The sequence below is a fragment of the Bombus pyrosoma genome, linkage group LG6 (assembly GCF_014825855.1).
Source record: "Bombus pyrosoma isolate SC7728 linkage group LG6, ASM1482585v1, whole genome shotgun sequence".
NCBI lineage: Eukaryota > Metazoa > Arthropoda > Insecta > Hymenoptera > Apidae > Bombus > Bombus pyrosoma.
Window position 1 is genome coordinate 12,961,670 of NC_057775.1, and position 17,883 is coordinate 12,979,552.

The following is a 17,883-nucleotide window of genomic DNA, read 5'->3' on the forward strand; positions in this document are numbered from 1 at the left end:
ACATTTTTCGCTAACGCCTTGTGCATCGATCATTGCAGAATTCCGATTGAATACTCTGTACCGCGTTTTACAAACTATGAATAGCTTCATAAAATGAATGAAGTAATTTTGGAGGAAACTGGATATGCTAATGTCACGATGGAATTGAAGAAGTAACTTTATATCGTAAAAAACATACATCTGTAAAAGGAAGAAAAATAATTTTGAATCTTTTCTTCTAATAACTATAATATTTTTCATATGAAGCCAATGATACTTATTTCAGAAGATGTGTTTCGAATTATCTTTGATATCTTTGAGGTACATGTGTTTCCAGATTGAAGAAACAAACACAATTACATCGATATTACATTGTGAATCGATTCTGTTTTCTATTATTGACATTGTACGAAAAATAGTAAAAAGAAGAGGAAGCTTACCTACAAATCTGATAGCCCAAGACGTGGTTCTTTCTATTACGTCAGATTTCTTTTAGATTTATTACTCTAGATTAGTCTAGATGGAAGAAATTGATATTGATCAATTGCAGAATCTGTAATGTCTGTCTTTCTTCGTGTGTTTTTATTAAATCGCGATTCTAGATCGCGCTTCACATGACACATTTCTTTTCTCGAGTTTATATCGCTCCTCCATGAATAACATCTGGATATTTATGAAATGAGATACGTAGACTATAAAGCAAGGCTCCGCAAAATAATTTATGGCTTTGTCATGGTTACAAGAGTTATATCGTTTGAAGTAAATAACATATTTTCAGACAAAATAAGTTCCAAATTTTCACGATGGCATTCTTTCATTTTTTTTTTTTTTAATAAAATACTTTATAGTTAATAATTGATAGTAAGATAGTTATTGCTTGCCACTAAAATCAGCAGAATGATAGTGTTCATTAAAACGCAGACAAAATGTTATGATAAATGTTCAACACGCTCCCCATCAGTATTCAAATATTTATGTGTTATAGCTTACACAGATTGTTAAACCAAAGTTAACGTCAACCTTGAAATTTGTGTTTATGGATGTTATCCTACAGAATGATTATAAACATCGCAGTTTATGCAAGATTTGCAAAATGTACGTGGCTGGAATAGCATGGATATCGATAGTACTTCATGCATCGACCATATAAGTTATAATTGTGGGAACTTACAGTCAGAAGGATGTCGTTCAACTTGCAATTACCAGAGCACACTTGAGGGATAACTCGAGTTATAGTGCATCCAGTCTGAACTATGGTAAGGTCCCGATTGAACATCAGATGGAATGGAAAAACTCGGCAAAAGGTCATAGGGCTCACTTTTGGTTCTACGGCATATATTTCATAACATTTTTAGTGAATCTGTCCTTATCGCTTTCAGTGCTTTGCTGGTTTTAGAGATATCTAATCTTAATAAAAAAGAGCACATAAAATATGCTAACATCTGCTTTATTCTCAATATTATCAGACATTAAATCAAGTATGTCTATATGGAATTGATCTTTTACTCTACTAAAAAATTATTCTTTTCCAGATATATCATTGACTTTATGGAACAACGACACAGCAAAAACTAGGATTAACATGCCAATAAATACTTTAGTAAAAGGTTTTAACATAAATACAAAAGGCAAAGTTAAATCCTGTACCCATGCTTTCGTATCAAAGAGTTTCATATACCTATCCTCAGGAACTTGAATTTATTGCAGACTAAACTTCGTTGTATGCAATATTGATTCTCTCAATTAATTTCATATCGCAAACTTCTCTTTTTAAAGCTCCGTCGTGTAAGCTGAAAAAAATTACTTAAGGGACCAAGAGATCTCCCTCGACTAACTCACTGGTTGGAGCTAGCGTTCTCTAAGCTAATTTTTTACTTTTCATGCATAACGGGTTGGATAAAACCAAGAAGAACAGAATTATCGTAGCCACCAAGTTTTATATTCTTATGACAACCTTTTAATAAAGCGTTTATGGACTTTGTGTTACCTGACACTCTAGTAACATAACAAAATTCCTATTTAATCTTAATTTTAGACGTTTTAATCTCTGAAATATCCTATGCTCGCAGCAAGATATGTCTTTGTGATATATAAAGTAGAATATCGTCTATTTTTATAAATAGAAGATTGACATATGAAAAGTATTACTCACCGACAGATAAGGTTTCAAGTTCCGCGATCATGGGATTTGAAACGACCCCAGGACCGGACGTGTTCGTGATCAAAAACTGCACGTGGTCGCATTCGTTTTTCGTCTTCAATATCCGCATTTCTACATCCGTGCCGTGAAGCTTCTTCGCCACAGTCTAAGATCGATAATATTTATAACCGATTTAATAACCGTTTGCTTTTATCCGAATGAATTTTAGGGTGGAAATTAAATATTGCGGTCCGGTTAATTGACACAGTCGTTTTCTCTAAAATACGCGCAATTCAAAATTCAGAATCTTATGGCGGAAAATTAGATTTGGATAAATAGAGCACGAGATCTTCGTGCTGTGGAAGTTACTGCCACTCTCTTCTATTTCCCATCTCTATAATCGCTGTTTGTACTCGTATTTAATATCATTAAAGAAATAGGATATGTATCGAGATTTCTTTCATCCTCTAAATATATTAATTATATTTCCTTCCTACAGTCTTGCACGTTATACGCATTCCGTCCATTTTTGCACATCTGAATTTTCTATGAACGCATAAACATTCTCTAACAATAAACTACCCCTTAATTTGAAAACTTCAAATTGCAAAAATGTAAGACTGTAAAGAAAGAGCATTGCTTTTTCAAGTATTAATAAACTTCGATGCTCAATTTTCACCCGATATATCTTTGAACGATAAAAATACCTTGACGATGCCAATCACAATGTGTTCCAAACCGGGTCGATCGGAGTAATAATGTAATATGAGCGCTCCATCCCCTGGTCTCTCGGTGCACCGAAAAGAGGGCGCCCTCATTCCCGGATACAAAGTGCCTAAATGATCGTGAAGGGCGTCCAAGTTCTGTAATTAAAGGTTACACGGCCCCCTGTCAATCTATCTGTGCTCTCGCCATTATCGAACATTGCGTTCCGCCTAACTAAAACATTCCTATGCCCCTAATTTATTTTCGATTGCCACTTTGCGTTTCAACCAGCCATGATGATCAATGCACGCCATTTCATCGTGCAATACTCGTTACGCGTTTCCAATTCAATTTCTGCCATTAATTTCGATCGTGCCTATATTCGTGGAATCCAAGCGACGATGAAATATAAGAAACGCGAAATTTTCCAAGTTCGTACAACGGAACGAGAACTAACTGTTCGTACGTGACGGTCTCGAGCCGAGAAATAACCGGAAATGGAACCTCGCGATGGAAAAACGATAATAATCCTGATCCGCGGTCACATTACTCACATTCCACTTGCTAATCGCGTCGCGCGCGTTCATCGTGAACGAAATTTCTTACTGTACGTAGCGCAAATGGGCTTATTCGAAATATAGTATGGTAAGAATCGCGACAGAATCATATATAGGGCGGTTGTTAATTTTGATTCAACAAATATTACTATAAGTTCATCTCCGTGTGAAATTTGAATTTTGAAATCTCATTTCATTATAGTAATCTAGCGGGGAATTTTGAAACATTTCAGCATTTGAATTGGAAAAATTTTAATAAACGAATATATCTCGTTATATAAATTTGAACCTTTTTAATCGCCGTAACACGAGAATTTAATGAATGAAACGAATAACCTAAGGAACTACATATCTGTGGTAATGACAGAAATACGTCTAGAATTAAATACTACAATCGCAGAACTGTCTTCCAACAAGATTTCATTTTGAAACACGTTTGCTCTGAAGACAAGATATGCACACGATTATATTTAGACTTTGTATCTTTCGTCTGTAACTACGTAATGTATGCCTTTGGTAATTATACGAAAACAAAATCGTATGTTCAACGTGCCGGAGGTACTGGTTTGGATGTGAATGACTAAACACCGCGGAGATATTAAACAGAATTCATGAATCTATAATTAATTCAAACACCACAGCCGTGCGTAATATTTCCTCTCTGAATGAATAAATATTAAACATATAAATAATAACTATCGTGTTTTCTTTCATACATTTTATACATTGACGCTATTCCAGTAATATCGTTAAATTATGAAGCAACCTAGATTCTATATTTTGTCAAATATACGCTCAATGATCTCTTAGAATTCATTATCTAAAGAGACAATGTTCTATGTAAAAAAAAAAAAAAAGAAAAACAAAATAAAGAATAAACGAATTAATTAAGTAAAATCTTTTACTTTTTTTCGCTTTTACTCAAAGAATCCATTTCCATTCACAGCGTTACTATCATCACTGCCCTGTTCCATATACTTAACTTCGCTGAATTCTATCTGGCATATTTCGAAGAGAAACAAGCCAATGATTCAGTTGTTGGAACGCCGTAAAGAAATCACAATAATGCATCGGCTAGGCGCGACAAAAACATTTTCCAGTGAGCGTCGCAATAATCCTGCGTTCGTATTCTAACCATGTGAACGGGTTTACGCGCTTTTTGTTTGATTATTCAGCCGTAGGTTGCCGCAATTGCTGGACTGGCGCGACGCATTTTTCTCGAACGAATCGTGCGTCGAGTTCCGAACAACGGGCATATACGTTGTAAACGCTACGTGCCTGATACAAAGATCGAAATTGTCGGATACGCGCATGAACAATAACGAGGACAGAAATAAACAAGCAGAGACGATGTTCTCTTGAACCAGCTATAGATAGCTATAGATCGTAGGAAATATGAAAATTGTATATCGATCTGATAACTTGTGAAAAAATACGGTTAATTTATTGGCTTAAAATATTTCTTAGCTATAGACAAGGTTCTGATCTCTATGCTTTTGATAACATTCACCGAGTGCATTCTAAATTGCAACAAAATACCATAGATTAAGTGTTATTCACCATCAAATAATATTTTGTCTCTTTTATTTTCAAAATGATAACACCGTGTAGATATACTTTCTCATTTCGTTACCGTACCTATTCGAGGCCTTGTATCGTTAAGTTAATCGTCTGGCCTAAATGTTTCCATCTTTCTGAAACCTTTAAAAACGAAAGAATCGAAAGAAGAAATTACGATGAACCTAGTTGAATCGTACACGAGCATTCGATACGTTTCTCTTTGTCCCCACATTTCTATCCAATTTTTTGCACAATCCTATCGCATTACGTAACGGAACATCTATGGCCTTCGTACATAACACTAAGTGAAATGACGATCTACCTACGTGTCATCTTTTCAGGAAACTTTCACCGCGATCCGCATGGAATCGCGAGAATCCCGGGCACGGTCTACCGGTGTAATCTTATTCCGCAGGAAAGTGAATGGCGGCAAACGAGCGTGTCGAAGCGCTATTTACCTGCAAAAAGTCCCTGGGCGTAGCCCCAAGCACCTGGAGAATCTTGTCGTAGCCGGAATCCTGGCAGAACTCGAAGAACATCCTGCCGAACAGCTCGAGGATCTCGTCCGCTGGAATGTCTGCAAGATTTCCCGTAATATCCTCGATACCATCGATGTTCCATGGAATTTGATTTTCCGAGTTTAACGCTGTTTAACGTATTAAACGGGAACCACCGATACCGACGTCGACGTCGTTCGGCCGTCGATCAAGGATAATATTACAATGTTCCAGAAACACCTTGCGCTATATATTCGAGCAAGAATGACGATATTCTTGTACAGAAAAGAGATTAGCTGCGACTTCGATATCTCGCGACAAATTGCTCGTCGAGGGAGATTATAGAGGTGAAGGTTCCAGGGGATTGGTTCTTTCTTTTTTCTCGTTTCTGCCGAGGATTTATGGTTCAATGTGGGGAATGTAATACTATCGTTATCACTAGTATTTCGTTTTCAATTGAGAAGGGAAGTAAAATTCTTCATTGGAGTTTAAATTGATTAGAATAAGAATGTAATTTTGGATAAGTATGTATGTTCAACGAAGCGTATAATAATATTATAGTTGTGTTGCAAATAAAAAGATAGTTTTACGTGATAAAAGGTGTTAAAGAAATATTTTGCTTTAGTTTACTATTCAAGAATCATGTGCCAAAGGAAACGTAATTATCCTTGTGAAAAGGATAATGAACGCGAATGTTAGAGCGATTCAAGAACCTTGATCAAGTTACACGTTGCACGAAAATTTAAATAACAGTGATCAAGTAAAAACGTTTGGAAATCCCTGAACATCTTGGTAGGATTAAATATTGTTGAAAATTTAATTGAGGAAGCAGAATTATTGAAACCGAGGGATAAAAGCAATTATTTGAATGCGAGTCAAGAATCTTAATAGGATTAGACGCTAAAGAGATCTCTGTTAAAAGATCCAGTATCGTATGAGAGATTGTTATTACATCAAGCCTTCGTCTTTCTTTTACATAATCGAATTATTTAACTTTCCCTAATGGTACCTTTTGTAACGATACTATGAAACTTTCATCCAGAATATGCTCTTTTAGCGAAACAATAATGTAATTAAAGATTCACAATTGAATGAAGAATACGTACTGAGCCGATTGACAGCTGCCGATATGATGTTATATGTAATTTCATCATCGTATATCTGACGAACCAGGAACTGTCCTTCCATGTTAACCGCGGCATCTTTCCTGCGTGAACAAGGTAACAAAAAAATAAACATTAATCTTCATATAATAATTACATTATAATTATCACAATACTAATACGATTTTTAAGGATGCATGCATGATAACGGGTTAAAATTTATAGTAATTATGTAAGTCAGTCGGAGAAGTTGGATACTTCAACTCTGGAAAGCATCATCCCACAACATTGAAAGTTACATAATTAATTAAGTTACCTATATCTGTATTATCTGCCCTGGTACGTTTTCAGGATTTAAGAAAATGTAACAGATTTTTTTGAAAACCGACAGTGTATTGACCTGCACCAAAATGATTCTCATTGATATCTCTATAAACTCTTCTAAATTTCTAACTCTTATTCCATTATTATAAATATTCTATTATATCAAATTGTTATAAAGATAAACAGTATAATGAGAATTTTCGTTCCCTCGATAAATTTACATGCAGAGATACTTTTCCTGTTACATATATTAAAAACTTGGCAATGTAATGCAATACTAATTGCCTGTTCCGAGCTAAAACACCGTAGCGACCCAGCATCGATTTTATTAAAGTTTCGAAAGGACGGCTAACAAGTCGTTTTATTTTCTATCGACAGAGGATAGAAATCTGAGAAAATTGAAAGTGTCGTTGTATAATCTGGCAAAGGTTCGTCTCTTTCTTTTTCACGTCGTGTCGCATCATGATGGTTCGACTTGGCGGTAGACGATGTAAGAGGAAATTAATTAGTTTCGCGCATCGGATAAAGTAAATACTTCTTAGTAGCTAAAAGCCAAGCATTTTAACAGGTTACCAGATGCTCGGTTTCCATTAAATTTACAAAGTGCAGTCTAAAGGCACTTCACCGTTTGACATGGATATGAGCTGTCACTCCAAGCTCGCCGCAGCATTTTCGCATAACTTCCCGAAGGCTCTTAGCGATCGACAAAAGACCATAATACAATCTTAAATGAACCGCAAAAATAATATTGGCGTTCCCATTCACCAAGATTATTTCGCTTTGACGCCTGTGGAGTGTACTATAACAGGCTTGAGGACTTTAAGGTGTTTCGATATACATAAAGTTAAAATCTTTGAAGGGTATTTTATGTGTATTTATAATAAATTTTCAGGTCACAGAGAATTGGAAATATCAAGTAATATTTCATTGCTTCAGATTATTACATAAGGAAAAATAAAATATTTGGTAATTACGGAAAATCTAAATATATTAAAAAAAGTGAACAACGTACTGTATGTCTTTAAATAGATATAATACATTTCATATATTCTACATCTAATTATCATTCATTTATTTTAATATAGTAATATTCTGTGACAATAAAAGACATACAAACATATATAGAATATAGAAACAAAAAAAAGATATTGCAATATCTGTAGAGATCATCTTTCAGATTTAATTTAATCCTCTACAAAGCACAAGAGAATCTTTGTTTCAAATCCACGTTCAAATATATTGCATTAATTACAAAATGGGTTTTAACGATCGCTACCAGCACAGGATTACTTCACAGCTCCTACCCGCAGCTACAACCGAACTACAATGTCGATAATTATGTCAAAAAGAGATAAAAGATAACTTTCAAAGACCTGTGTATCTTTTCGTAGCAAAAAATCTTTCCAACTCTCATCGAATGCATTCTTTGATGTCACTGATAAGTGCACCTATGCCTGTGTAAGGATTTACGAAAATAGGACACTCCGCAAGCGACAAGCACCGTCATATTTTCTACACGAAGCGAGCCGCGTCAGTAAGATCTCGGAAATTACATCACGCAGTTTACAAACACGACGGTGACGATGAGATGTGATTTAGGACGGTTAAAGTGACCCTTTTTCCCGGATCTTTCAAGAGTCATTGTGGTATCTTACACCGAGGGTAACCCACATTTTCGTACCTCCCACTCATATATTTCCAACAAACAACATTGCTCTCCTGAGACTTTGTCACAACCACTTCTTTCATTTAAGAGAAAAGTTAGTATTGATTCTACCCGCATTACCTACATCGTATGATTTGTATCAAAATCACTGACATCACATCGAAATAAGAGGTGTGTCTGTTATCGTCTTAAATTACCATACATATATTTATATTTACCAAAATTAATTTTCTATCTTTAATCCTCCATTAGCTTTAATTTATCGAGATTACATTTAACGATATCTTTGGTTGTGTTAATGTGCAACGTGCATTCATTATGTGATTAATAACGCATGACTATTATAATAATGTATTAATATTGTTAAATTCGTTGTTGTGTTTATTGTTAAATAACAAAAACAACATTATTTCCCCGATCACTCGGAATTAAGCAAGAACAGATAAATTATTAAACATACTTATTTAAACATCTACTTAAATGAGTTTTATTCGCTCATCGTCATCCTCGATCATAAATACCGATAAAATGAGATAAATTCGAAATGAGATTTTAAACAAAAATGCACAAAAGCAACGAATGCTAACAAACAAGCCACACACAGCAATTTCCGCTAATAATAATTATCCTGGCAACAGCTTATGTCTCACTAATAAACAGGTTCATTCCCATGAAAGCACCGGAAATCAGACTTTCATAAAACGTTGCATAATCAACCAATAATCTTGGCCAAACCGGCTCTACGATAAATTCTTGTACATTAAGTTGCCGGCCAGTTTCAATTAAATCTCAGCGATTCGCGAAACGCATAGTTGACCGACCGTGCCGCATTGGCCGAGCAATAACTCTTCGTGTATTCAAAGAAACGCAAACCGTGAAGCAACACGAGTATTACGCAGTCAAGGCCATACGAAATTTTTAATTCTGCTAGATTAACTTAAATGGAATGGTTCTCAGGAGTTTAAAGATGAGAGCATGCGTGTATGAAAATGACAATAAATTTTACAACAGAGATATTGGAATTCTGTTATCAGTCGCTATGATAATTAATATTAAATTCTCGATCTTGCATTCACGAATATTCACTATTTCGAACTCTTACAAAACTTCTAAATATCGTAAATAAGTATCTTCGAAGTTAGATGGTTGAAAAGTAACATTTAAAGGATTTCTGAACTGCAGAAGACTGTGTCCTGTAAATCTAAAATAATGAAAGAGATATATGAGATATCATGTAGAAATTATTTAAACATAAAGTTGCTGCACGAACTTTTATCCGAAGAAACGACATGTCACATGTACCAACGTAATAACTACGTGAACTTTTTAAAACTTCGAAAGACGCGCGGTCCTCGTTGTCACCTTTGAAGACCGCAAAAGAAGGTTACATTTCCGGAACGCTTGGGAATTTCGCGCGTGACTTTGTCGAGTCACGTTCGCATATTCGCGCATAAAACCGTCTTAGCATCCTCTTCCTCTCTTTCGGTCCTTTCCTTACTTTTCTCACCACATAAATTTCTCCAGGCAACCCGCAGGAACGTTCTTTTACGAGATGATAAAAAAGAGGGCCTGGTAAGAAGACCAGTTTTTCGTTTAAGAATACGATCAGGAAAAGGAATCCCACAGCTGTGAACGTAAAAAGTTTTCCTCTGCGCGAATTACACGATTCTTTTTATATTCTAACACGGTCGACAAACTTTCGGCAAGCTGTACTTGTTGGTTCGAAAGAAAGGAGCGTCGTTTAATCCTGGTAAATAAGTAGGCGCATCAAACGATTCCTAGAGGACCGTTTGATCGGTAAATAGCGAAACATTCATGCGGTGTGTTCGATCAAGCATTTAAGGATTCGCCTGTGGTCCGCGGCAACCGCCCGGTAAACAGCAAAACGCGTGCCAATATTTCGTGGGCTGTATCGTTGAATCAATAGACCCTGAGCATTGGGTAAACAAAAGTTTATTACACGAACTTGTTGATCCACTGAAAAGGATGGAAGAAGTCACCCAGACTCGACGTCTTTTTCCGTTTCACAGTTAGACGAACTGAATATATGAATGTGTCCATATATGTGCGTTTTGTATTATACTTCGCTTTTTGCGGAAGAGGGTGGAATTCTTTAGGGTATAATATATAAGATTTAGTTTTAGAGGTGGGGTTTATTCTGAGAGTGAATAGGGTGTTTAAGGGCAATAAAAGGAGTTTATGTAAGTACAGGTGCGAATGTTGCTTGTGGGTGTGATTGATACACTCGAAGAGTAAAAATGGTGGCGTTGAGTGCATTTGAATGGACGAAAGAGAGATGGGGTAGAATGTAGGGTGACATTCGAGTGTTCTTAATGGCGGTTAGAGCGTGGCGATGGTACAATATGTCAAAGAATAGCAAAATCGTTTGTGGGTGGAACAAAAGCGTTAGTAGCTGTATAAATATATCGGATTTCATGGTTTTAGACGCTTTTGTGTTCGGTCAGCTTCAGTTTCTTTATGTTCGTGACAGGTATTCGAAAAGTCCATTGTGTATTTAAACGGAAATTCATAAACGATTATATTAATTTGAGATACAAAATGTGTACTTTTCTGTATATAATTTGTATAAATATGCGATGCAATTTTTGTAAGGATATCAATAAAGGGATGCAGAAAGTATCTACTATTTCAAAATACAAGCATCAATTTTCATATATTCAAGCAAAACATAAGGAATAAAAGTGCGGTTTATTATATTCGCGTTTCCATAAGAAATCCAAGGAAAAGATGAGAAAGAGTGACGTTCAAACCGGCACAAAGAAATTCATTTTCGTCGCGTTTATTCTTCAAGTCGAATTGGAAGTTCAATCATTTCACCGATTTGTATGGAATCATATTGGCCAGAAGATTCAATATAAATTCCGGCTAGTACCGCAATGGGCGAGGAGAAAGAAATATCTTCTTGAGGCAGCGAATTTCCAATTAAAGAATGCGAGGGATTCGGGTCACGGATGCACCGAACCCCGCTACAGATACATCTATATACATCGGAACGCTAGAGCAAAATAAAGCTGGGCAAGCATGGAGTCCATACCACGTGGCCTGGCAAAGCGTCTTCTCGCCATCAACTTGTAGCCTTCTCGGCAGATGTCGACTAACATCCGTGAAATTGAACGGACAACACCGCGAATATTTAAGACTGTACACGAATAGGAAGAAAAATGTGAACGATGGATCATGCAAGCGCAGTGTACACAGCAAATGAGACACCAAAGACAGCGATAGAGGGGCAAAGAGAAAGAAAGAGAATGAGAGCGAGTCGGGCGCCCACGTTTTACCTACTTTATCGCCTCCCACGTCTCGCTGTCAAAGGTCTTCACAACCAGCAGCTCGAGGGCGTAATTCACAAATCCGTACTGCACATAAGACAGAAAGAAGAAGAACCGATAGTTTAGCGCGTGATCGTGTGAACGAACATTGGTAAACGTCAACTATTAACATGACTGTGTATGATTTACGAGCGAACGGATCGGTTTAGTCACTGGTGCACGCGATTATAATTGACATCCATCGACTGTCAACATGTCCTATCGGTCGTCTGCCAGTCACAGTCCGTTCAGCCGTCGATTTTCCGTCCCAGATAGTCTTTCCGGTTTCTCTTTTACCGCAACGTACCATGATGATCAGAGAGAAACGGTCTAGTTAAGGCTTTTCCACGTATCATTCCATTCTAATTGCCATGGGAGCCATGTTTACCTCGTGCACACGAGCCGCGTACTGGAAAGTCGGCCTGCTGTTCGTCGGAGACGATAAGTATCGATTTTCTGCTCTCGCAGCTGCGCCATCTAGATACAACCCTGTTACCCGTCTTCAGCTCGCTCTCCACGCGCCTCCTACACCCTTCCGCTGCCAATCCGCTTTGTCCCTATCGTCGGTTTGCCATCAACGTTATTATTCGTTGGATGAATACTTAGAAGACGTGGAAGACGCGCGGAGACTAACGCGGGGAAAGCTCGTGTTTCTTCTTGGAACTAAACATCCACATTTTTTACTTTCTTCTTATGTTCGATTCTATATGCTGCATGTCTATTTTGAAATTGAAGTAAGAGGTCATCCGTTGGTTATTGCATGCTCAATTCTGTAAGGTATCAAGGATATGGAGAAACGCTATTTTAGAAAGTAGAATGGACGACGAGTAATATTCTTTCGTAGCTTTCGTTATTTTATATTTGCTTTCTTCGTAGCCTGAAGATGTAGGTTGCTATAAAAAGCAGAAAGATTGATGCATTCGGATATATTTGCAATTTATAATGGATATTATAATTTATAATAAGAGACAACAGGATGTGTAATAAATTTTCGTTTTTGGAGCTAAAAAGATCTAGACCCCCTAACTTTTTGCAGCCATATAAAGTTTCCATCCGTCATCATTTCCTAAACACTATCTATTTCCATCAATCTTAGTCGTCATCTGGGGGCCATCATTTCGAACGATCAAGTGAAAATCGACCGAATCGAGCGAACTAACAAACGAGTGAAGGATATGCCTGATCCATCTCCACTTACAATTTGTTTCCCGACTATTCACACAAAGAATAGTCGATCGAGGAATAATCGTACGCATTAAACGAGAAAGGTCACCACCTACTGATTTCAATTTTTGGCTAAATTCGAAGATTTTCAGAACTATTAGAATTTCCTGGACAAAGCTTCTTCTTCGCCAGAAACTTTCTTTAGCTAACTCATTAACGTGCTTTCCGGAAACAGTGTATCAGGCGTTTCCAGGGATTTCAGACGAAACATCTGACGTCAGGAATACATTAAACGACTAGTACGCCAGGCTACGTTCCATCGTAAAAAAAAAAAAAATAACAGCAGACATTTAAAGACGACAGCAGTCGGGGCAACAGGTTCAAACGGACTAAGTTCGTATTAACGTAGGGCGCAGGAAATTGGAGTACGATATAATATTCTGGTCGGACGATCCGCGCTGAGAAACGGCGACTTTGGGACGACGCGACGGCGGGGAATAAGCTCACGGCTTAAATCGTAATTAGAAACGAAGGCAGGAATTCGTAGCGCTTCAGTTACTTCCAGCGCAGAGCTTCCGTTAAAACGTCTCAAACGGATGAATTTTACTTTCACGACGTGCGACTACACCGACGTCGGATCCGAAGAAACCGGAAATTACCGGTGCCTCGCCTAGGTGCAGTACGGCTTCGTTAGGGCAATCACCGGTGCTATCGCGGATCGTGCTCTCGAGATATAAAAGGGCACTAATCTCCGAGATGAATGTGATTCTTTCACTTGGCTTGGATTAGATGCTGATTGGGTTAGGATCAAGTTAATTTCTAGAATTTCTAAGAAAACGTTTCAGAAACGTATTTTATGAGATAGAACGCGATAAAAGAATACAAAATGTTCGTATATTAATTTTGAAACATCTCTCATTGCAAATATGCTTTAGAGTATTTTATATCGTTTGTAGTTTTTCAGTAAGTAATAATTTGAATTGATAAATTGGACAGTGTATTCTGTGATATTGAATGTTGATTTTAAAGTTACATTTATCACAAAGTCTTCGTTTCGCATTATAACTGCCCTATATTCGTTTGAAAAAATTTCTGTTGTAACTTGTCTACCGATACCAGGAACGATTCATAAATACCCAGCTCAATTATGTAATTTTTCCGTCAAGTTTATCTTGCAGTGGTCGCAAGGGATTAAGGCAGTATACATTATATTTCCCTTTCTCGTACATTCAGAACGCCCTGGAACATCCGCGGAATCCCCCACAAATTATACTCGTACAATTATACGTACAAAGGATCGTAAAAGTAGCTTAATTGGAGTTCAAGCACTAACATACGTGTGCACGATAACTACATAATCTATCTAATACTATCGAGTAATCTAAAATCATTTTACATATTGCTTTTATAACCATATTTAATTCGCCATTCGATCTTCCAGAAAATTTGTCCAATCAAATCAAGACACACGACTCGATTCTTCTTATAGTTACAGAAACAGAATTTGCGTTGTCGTGAACTAGAAGTAACCAGACTGATCATAAAGACAAAGGATCACGCGATACGAACATTCATCCAAAATTCCCTTGGCTTCCATGAAACAAGCGTTTTTAATTAATTTACGCGTTGTTCGCCCTCCATCGACTCGCATGTAATCCCTAGGAGAACGCGAGCAATTTTGAGCTGAAAGACGACAAAGAGTATACTTCCGGCGTTGGGAATCAATTGCAGAAAGATCATTAAGGCAAATGAAAGTTTAACGGGGCGCTTCGTACGAATTCCTTTTCTCGGAAACGAAGGAGAACTTGAAAATTTCAGCGCGACTGAGAATACCGGCAGCGCATAAATATTTAAGATCCTGTGGAGATCTAGTCAAAGTTGGCCAAGAATTTGATGGCCCGAATCGGGCGTCGACTGTTTAACGTTGACCTCTTTTCCATAGTCTTCTGAAACTTCTCGGCGTGTTCGATGGAGGAGAAGCGTCCAATAACAATTTTCAACGTTCCTCGAGTAGAAACGCTGACCTCGAGTTTGGTTGCCGGTGATGTTACGCGTCGGTTCTTCTTATAATCTTGCCGCTAAATTTTCCATCGTTTTTCCTTCGATCATTGTTTTCGAGCAATTGGTCTGATATTGACGCAACATCGACACACTTTTAAGCCAAAACTGCCAAATATTTACTCTCGCAGCTGTCGCGCGACTTCAAAGATGAACACGCTATATGGAACTCGCAATATCGGTATATAGGGCAGCCGAGGGAATCGCGAAGACCTCGTCCCCATTGTGAAAGGCCAAAAGGACATGGTGCAGCTTCGACTCCGTGTGATTTCCAAATTAAAGCTTTTTTCAATTGTTGCTCGTACTCTAGCACGTGAAAATCATCCACACGATTCAGAGATAGTAATCATTTTTCAGCGAAAAGATATAATAAACTCGAATTTTAGGAGAAATTGATGTCGTTATTGTACAGTTGCAATGATGATTGGAGATGTTTTTTAATTGCTCTTTGAGGATACAGAGAATTATCGCGGAGAGGCTGGGTTTTGAGAAGTTAGGGTGGCAAATGGAGGAAATTGTATCCCACCTTTTGCGCTTCATACGAGATCAACATTTATCGTACAGACTTGTGTTACTCCCAAGGGGTAACATGAGATAAGGGAAATATTTCTTGACCCGATAAAGAAAGTTAACACATTTACAACCCTTGGTATAAAGTGATGTTTCCGATATTTGCGAAACATTTCTATCGTGTATGCGTTTAGAGTATACAACGATTATTTATTCGAATATTCTATAAAGTCCTCTCTATCTGAAATATCAGATATCAGAACCTTAACTTGGAGAAACAAAAATGATAAATGATGACAAAGAAGAAGATTCTTGAAAAGTGAAAAATAATGCTATATTGATTTTAATTATAGTAACATTGTTGATAATTCTTTTACCACAGTATAATAATACTCCTCAAATTTATTGAATCTAGAAATAAGGAGATCGAGGAATATATTAAGGATTACATCTGAATCGTCTAGACTAATGAAACTTCATGAACCACCAATATTCCAAATGCTGGTCTCTATGGACTATAACATGATGTCTGCCGCGATCTTTCCCATCGAATAGAAACACGTTGGCATGTTGAACGGTCGAGACGTACTCGGAATCGATGCAACCGGCAAGATTTACGATGTTCGCGACCGGATGGGTTATGAGCTAAGATGTAGTCCTATCGGTGCCAGTGTTCGCTCGTAAATGCATGAAAATAATGGTCGTTATATAATTGTTGGAACATTTACGAGCGGCAAAAGTTTACGAGCTATATATGTCACTGTGAGCAGAAGCAATCGTATCGGCTGTCAAACGAAATGCATGGGCATCGACCGTCAGGGATTAAATGGCTCCGAGTGATTCAGGACAGTGGTAGAGGGCGATAATCAACGTCGACGACAACCAAGGGCTTTCCACCTCCTCCACTTGTGCACAATGAAGAATTACCCTCCGATTTCGAGTGTTTGAGATCGTAGAAAAAGATCCCCCTTGTAGACTGTAATATGTCACGATATCGTGGAAAGAAGATAGGTTTGATCGTCGCAAAAACGCAGCCAGGACGAATCTTCGATCTGTCGTAGCATCGTCGAACGTCTCGTTAGCAACGTTCGCCGAAACTTGGAAAAGATGCGCGGCCTTGCATCGTCATTGCTGGAAGTGGATTTTTGACGATGAAATGTCGTGATAAAAAATAAATGAGAAGGAATTCTGACTGGATTTTTATGTAGATCTTGGATTAAACAGACGATTTTGATGTGTTGGTGATATATATGAATTTTCATAAATTTACTGTATCAATATCGCACCAACCTTCTGAAACAATTTGTATACGTCAGGTTAAAAGAAATTCTTGATAACAATTGGAAACGGACTATAGAAATCCTTCGTTAAACCGCCCTATACAATGTTAGAAGAATGTCTCACAGAAATTATATTTACGACAATCTCAAATTTGATAGATCTCAAACCAACTCAAGTGACGATAATTAATCAATCTCGCGAGTCTTCTTAAGTTTATGTGTACGCCAACAAATACTCCGAATCGGATCGATTTCCCAATTAACTCACCCTGACTTCATTAATTATTCTTAACTAATTATTGTAGTTTCCTGCGACCGCACTACAAATTATTCAGATGCAAAATCCACGAACGTGGTCAATAGCGATCTCGCGTTAGACTTAAGTTAGCGGACGATGGATGTGAAATCAAACACGATACGAGTGGATAAGCAGTTTCGCAGCATTATCCCCTTCATAAAGCATCGATGTGCAAATATTGGACAAACTATTGCAACCAGTTACAAGGATCCCCCACGCGGCTCTATCACTCTGTCATGCTACGGGGTGATTTATTTACGAAAGAGTTTCGTCCCTGTCGTAAAAGCATCGCTCCACGTTTTAGAATCGAACGTTTCTTCCGGCTCCATGCAAATTTACCTGCCACTTAGTGCACGCACTTGCTACGGGCAATGGTTATATGTGATACACCGGCTCCTTTCAGAATCCCCGTATGGAAATTTAATATTTTTAGGCTGTTATGAGTGACGTTCGCACGAGGTAACTAGAATGTGTGGGAAAATATAAACGGCACCACGCACGGAATTTGGAGGAAACCAGTTTTATTATATCCTGTATGAAGGTTTATGGGTTTCAGTAGAATAGGGCTGATCCTAGTCAGACTATACGCGTACACAATTTTCAAAGGTTTCCGCTTCACTTAAATTGAAATTTATGTTTTCTGTACTTTTTAGATGGAATCTGCTTTGTTTTTCACAGAAATTTCTGTTTTCAAGTTAATTGCATTATTTCGA

At 37.5% G+C, this 17,883-nt stretch overlaps 1 protein-coding gene across 1 annotated transcript in view; it reads right to left on the bottom strand.

Moving 5' to 3' along the window:
- The window catches only part of LOC122568791 (guanylate cyclase soluble subunit beta-1), a 28,675-nt gene extending 16,413 nt beyond the window's left edge, over positions 1 to 12,262 (bottom strand). The window contains exons 1-7 of the mRNA XM_043728959.1: positions 12,168 to 12,262; positions 11,835 to 11,908; positions 6,545 to 6,645; positions 5,400 to 5,518; positions 2,827 to 2,982; positions 2,132 to 2,285; positions 1,151 to 1,305 (exon numbers count right to left, since the gene is read on the bottom strand). Coding sequence (XP_043584894.1) covers positions 1,151 to 1,305; positions 2,132 to 2,285; positions 2,827 to 2,982; positions 5,400 to 5,518; positions 6,545 to 6,645; positions 11,835 to 11,908; positions 12,168 to 12,170 — 762 coding nt within the window. The 5' untranslated portion in view covers positions 12,171 to 12,262. The remainder of the gene's footprint in view (positions 1 to 1,150; positions 1,306 to 2,131; positions 2,286 to 2,826; positions 2,983 to 5,399; positions 5,519 to 6,544; positions 6,646 to 11,834; positions 11,909 to 12,167) is intronic.
- Positions 12,263 to 17,883: the final 5,621 nt, after the last annotated feature.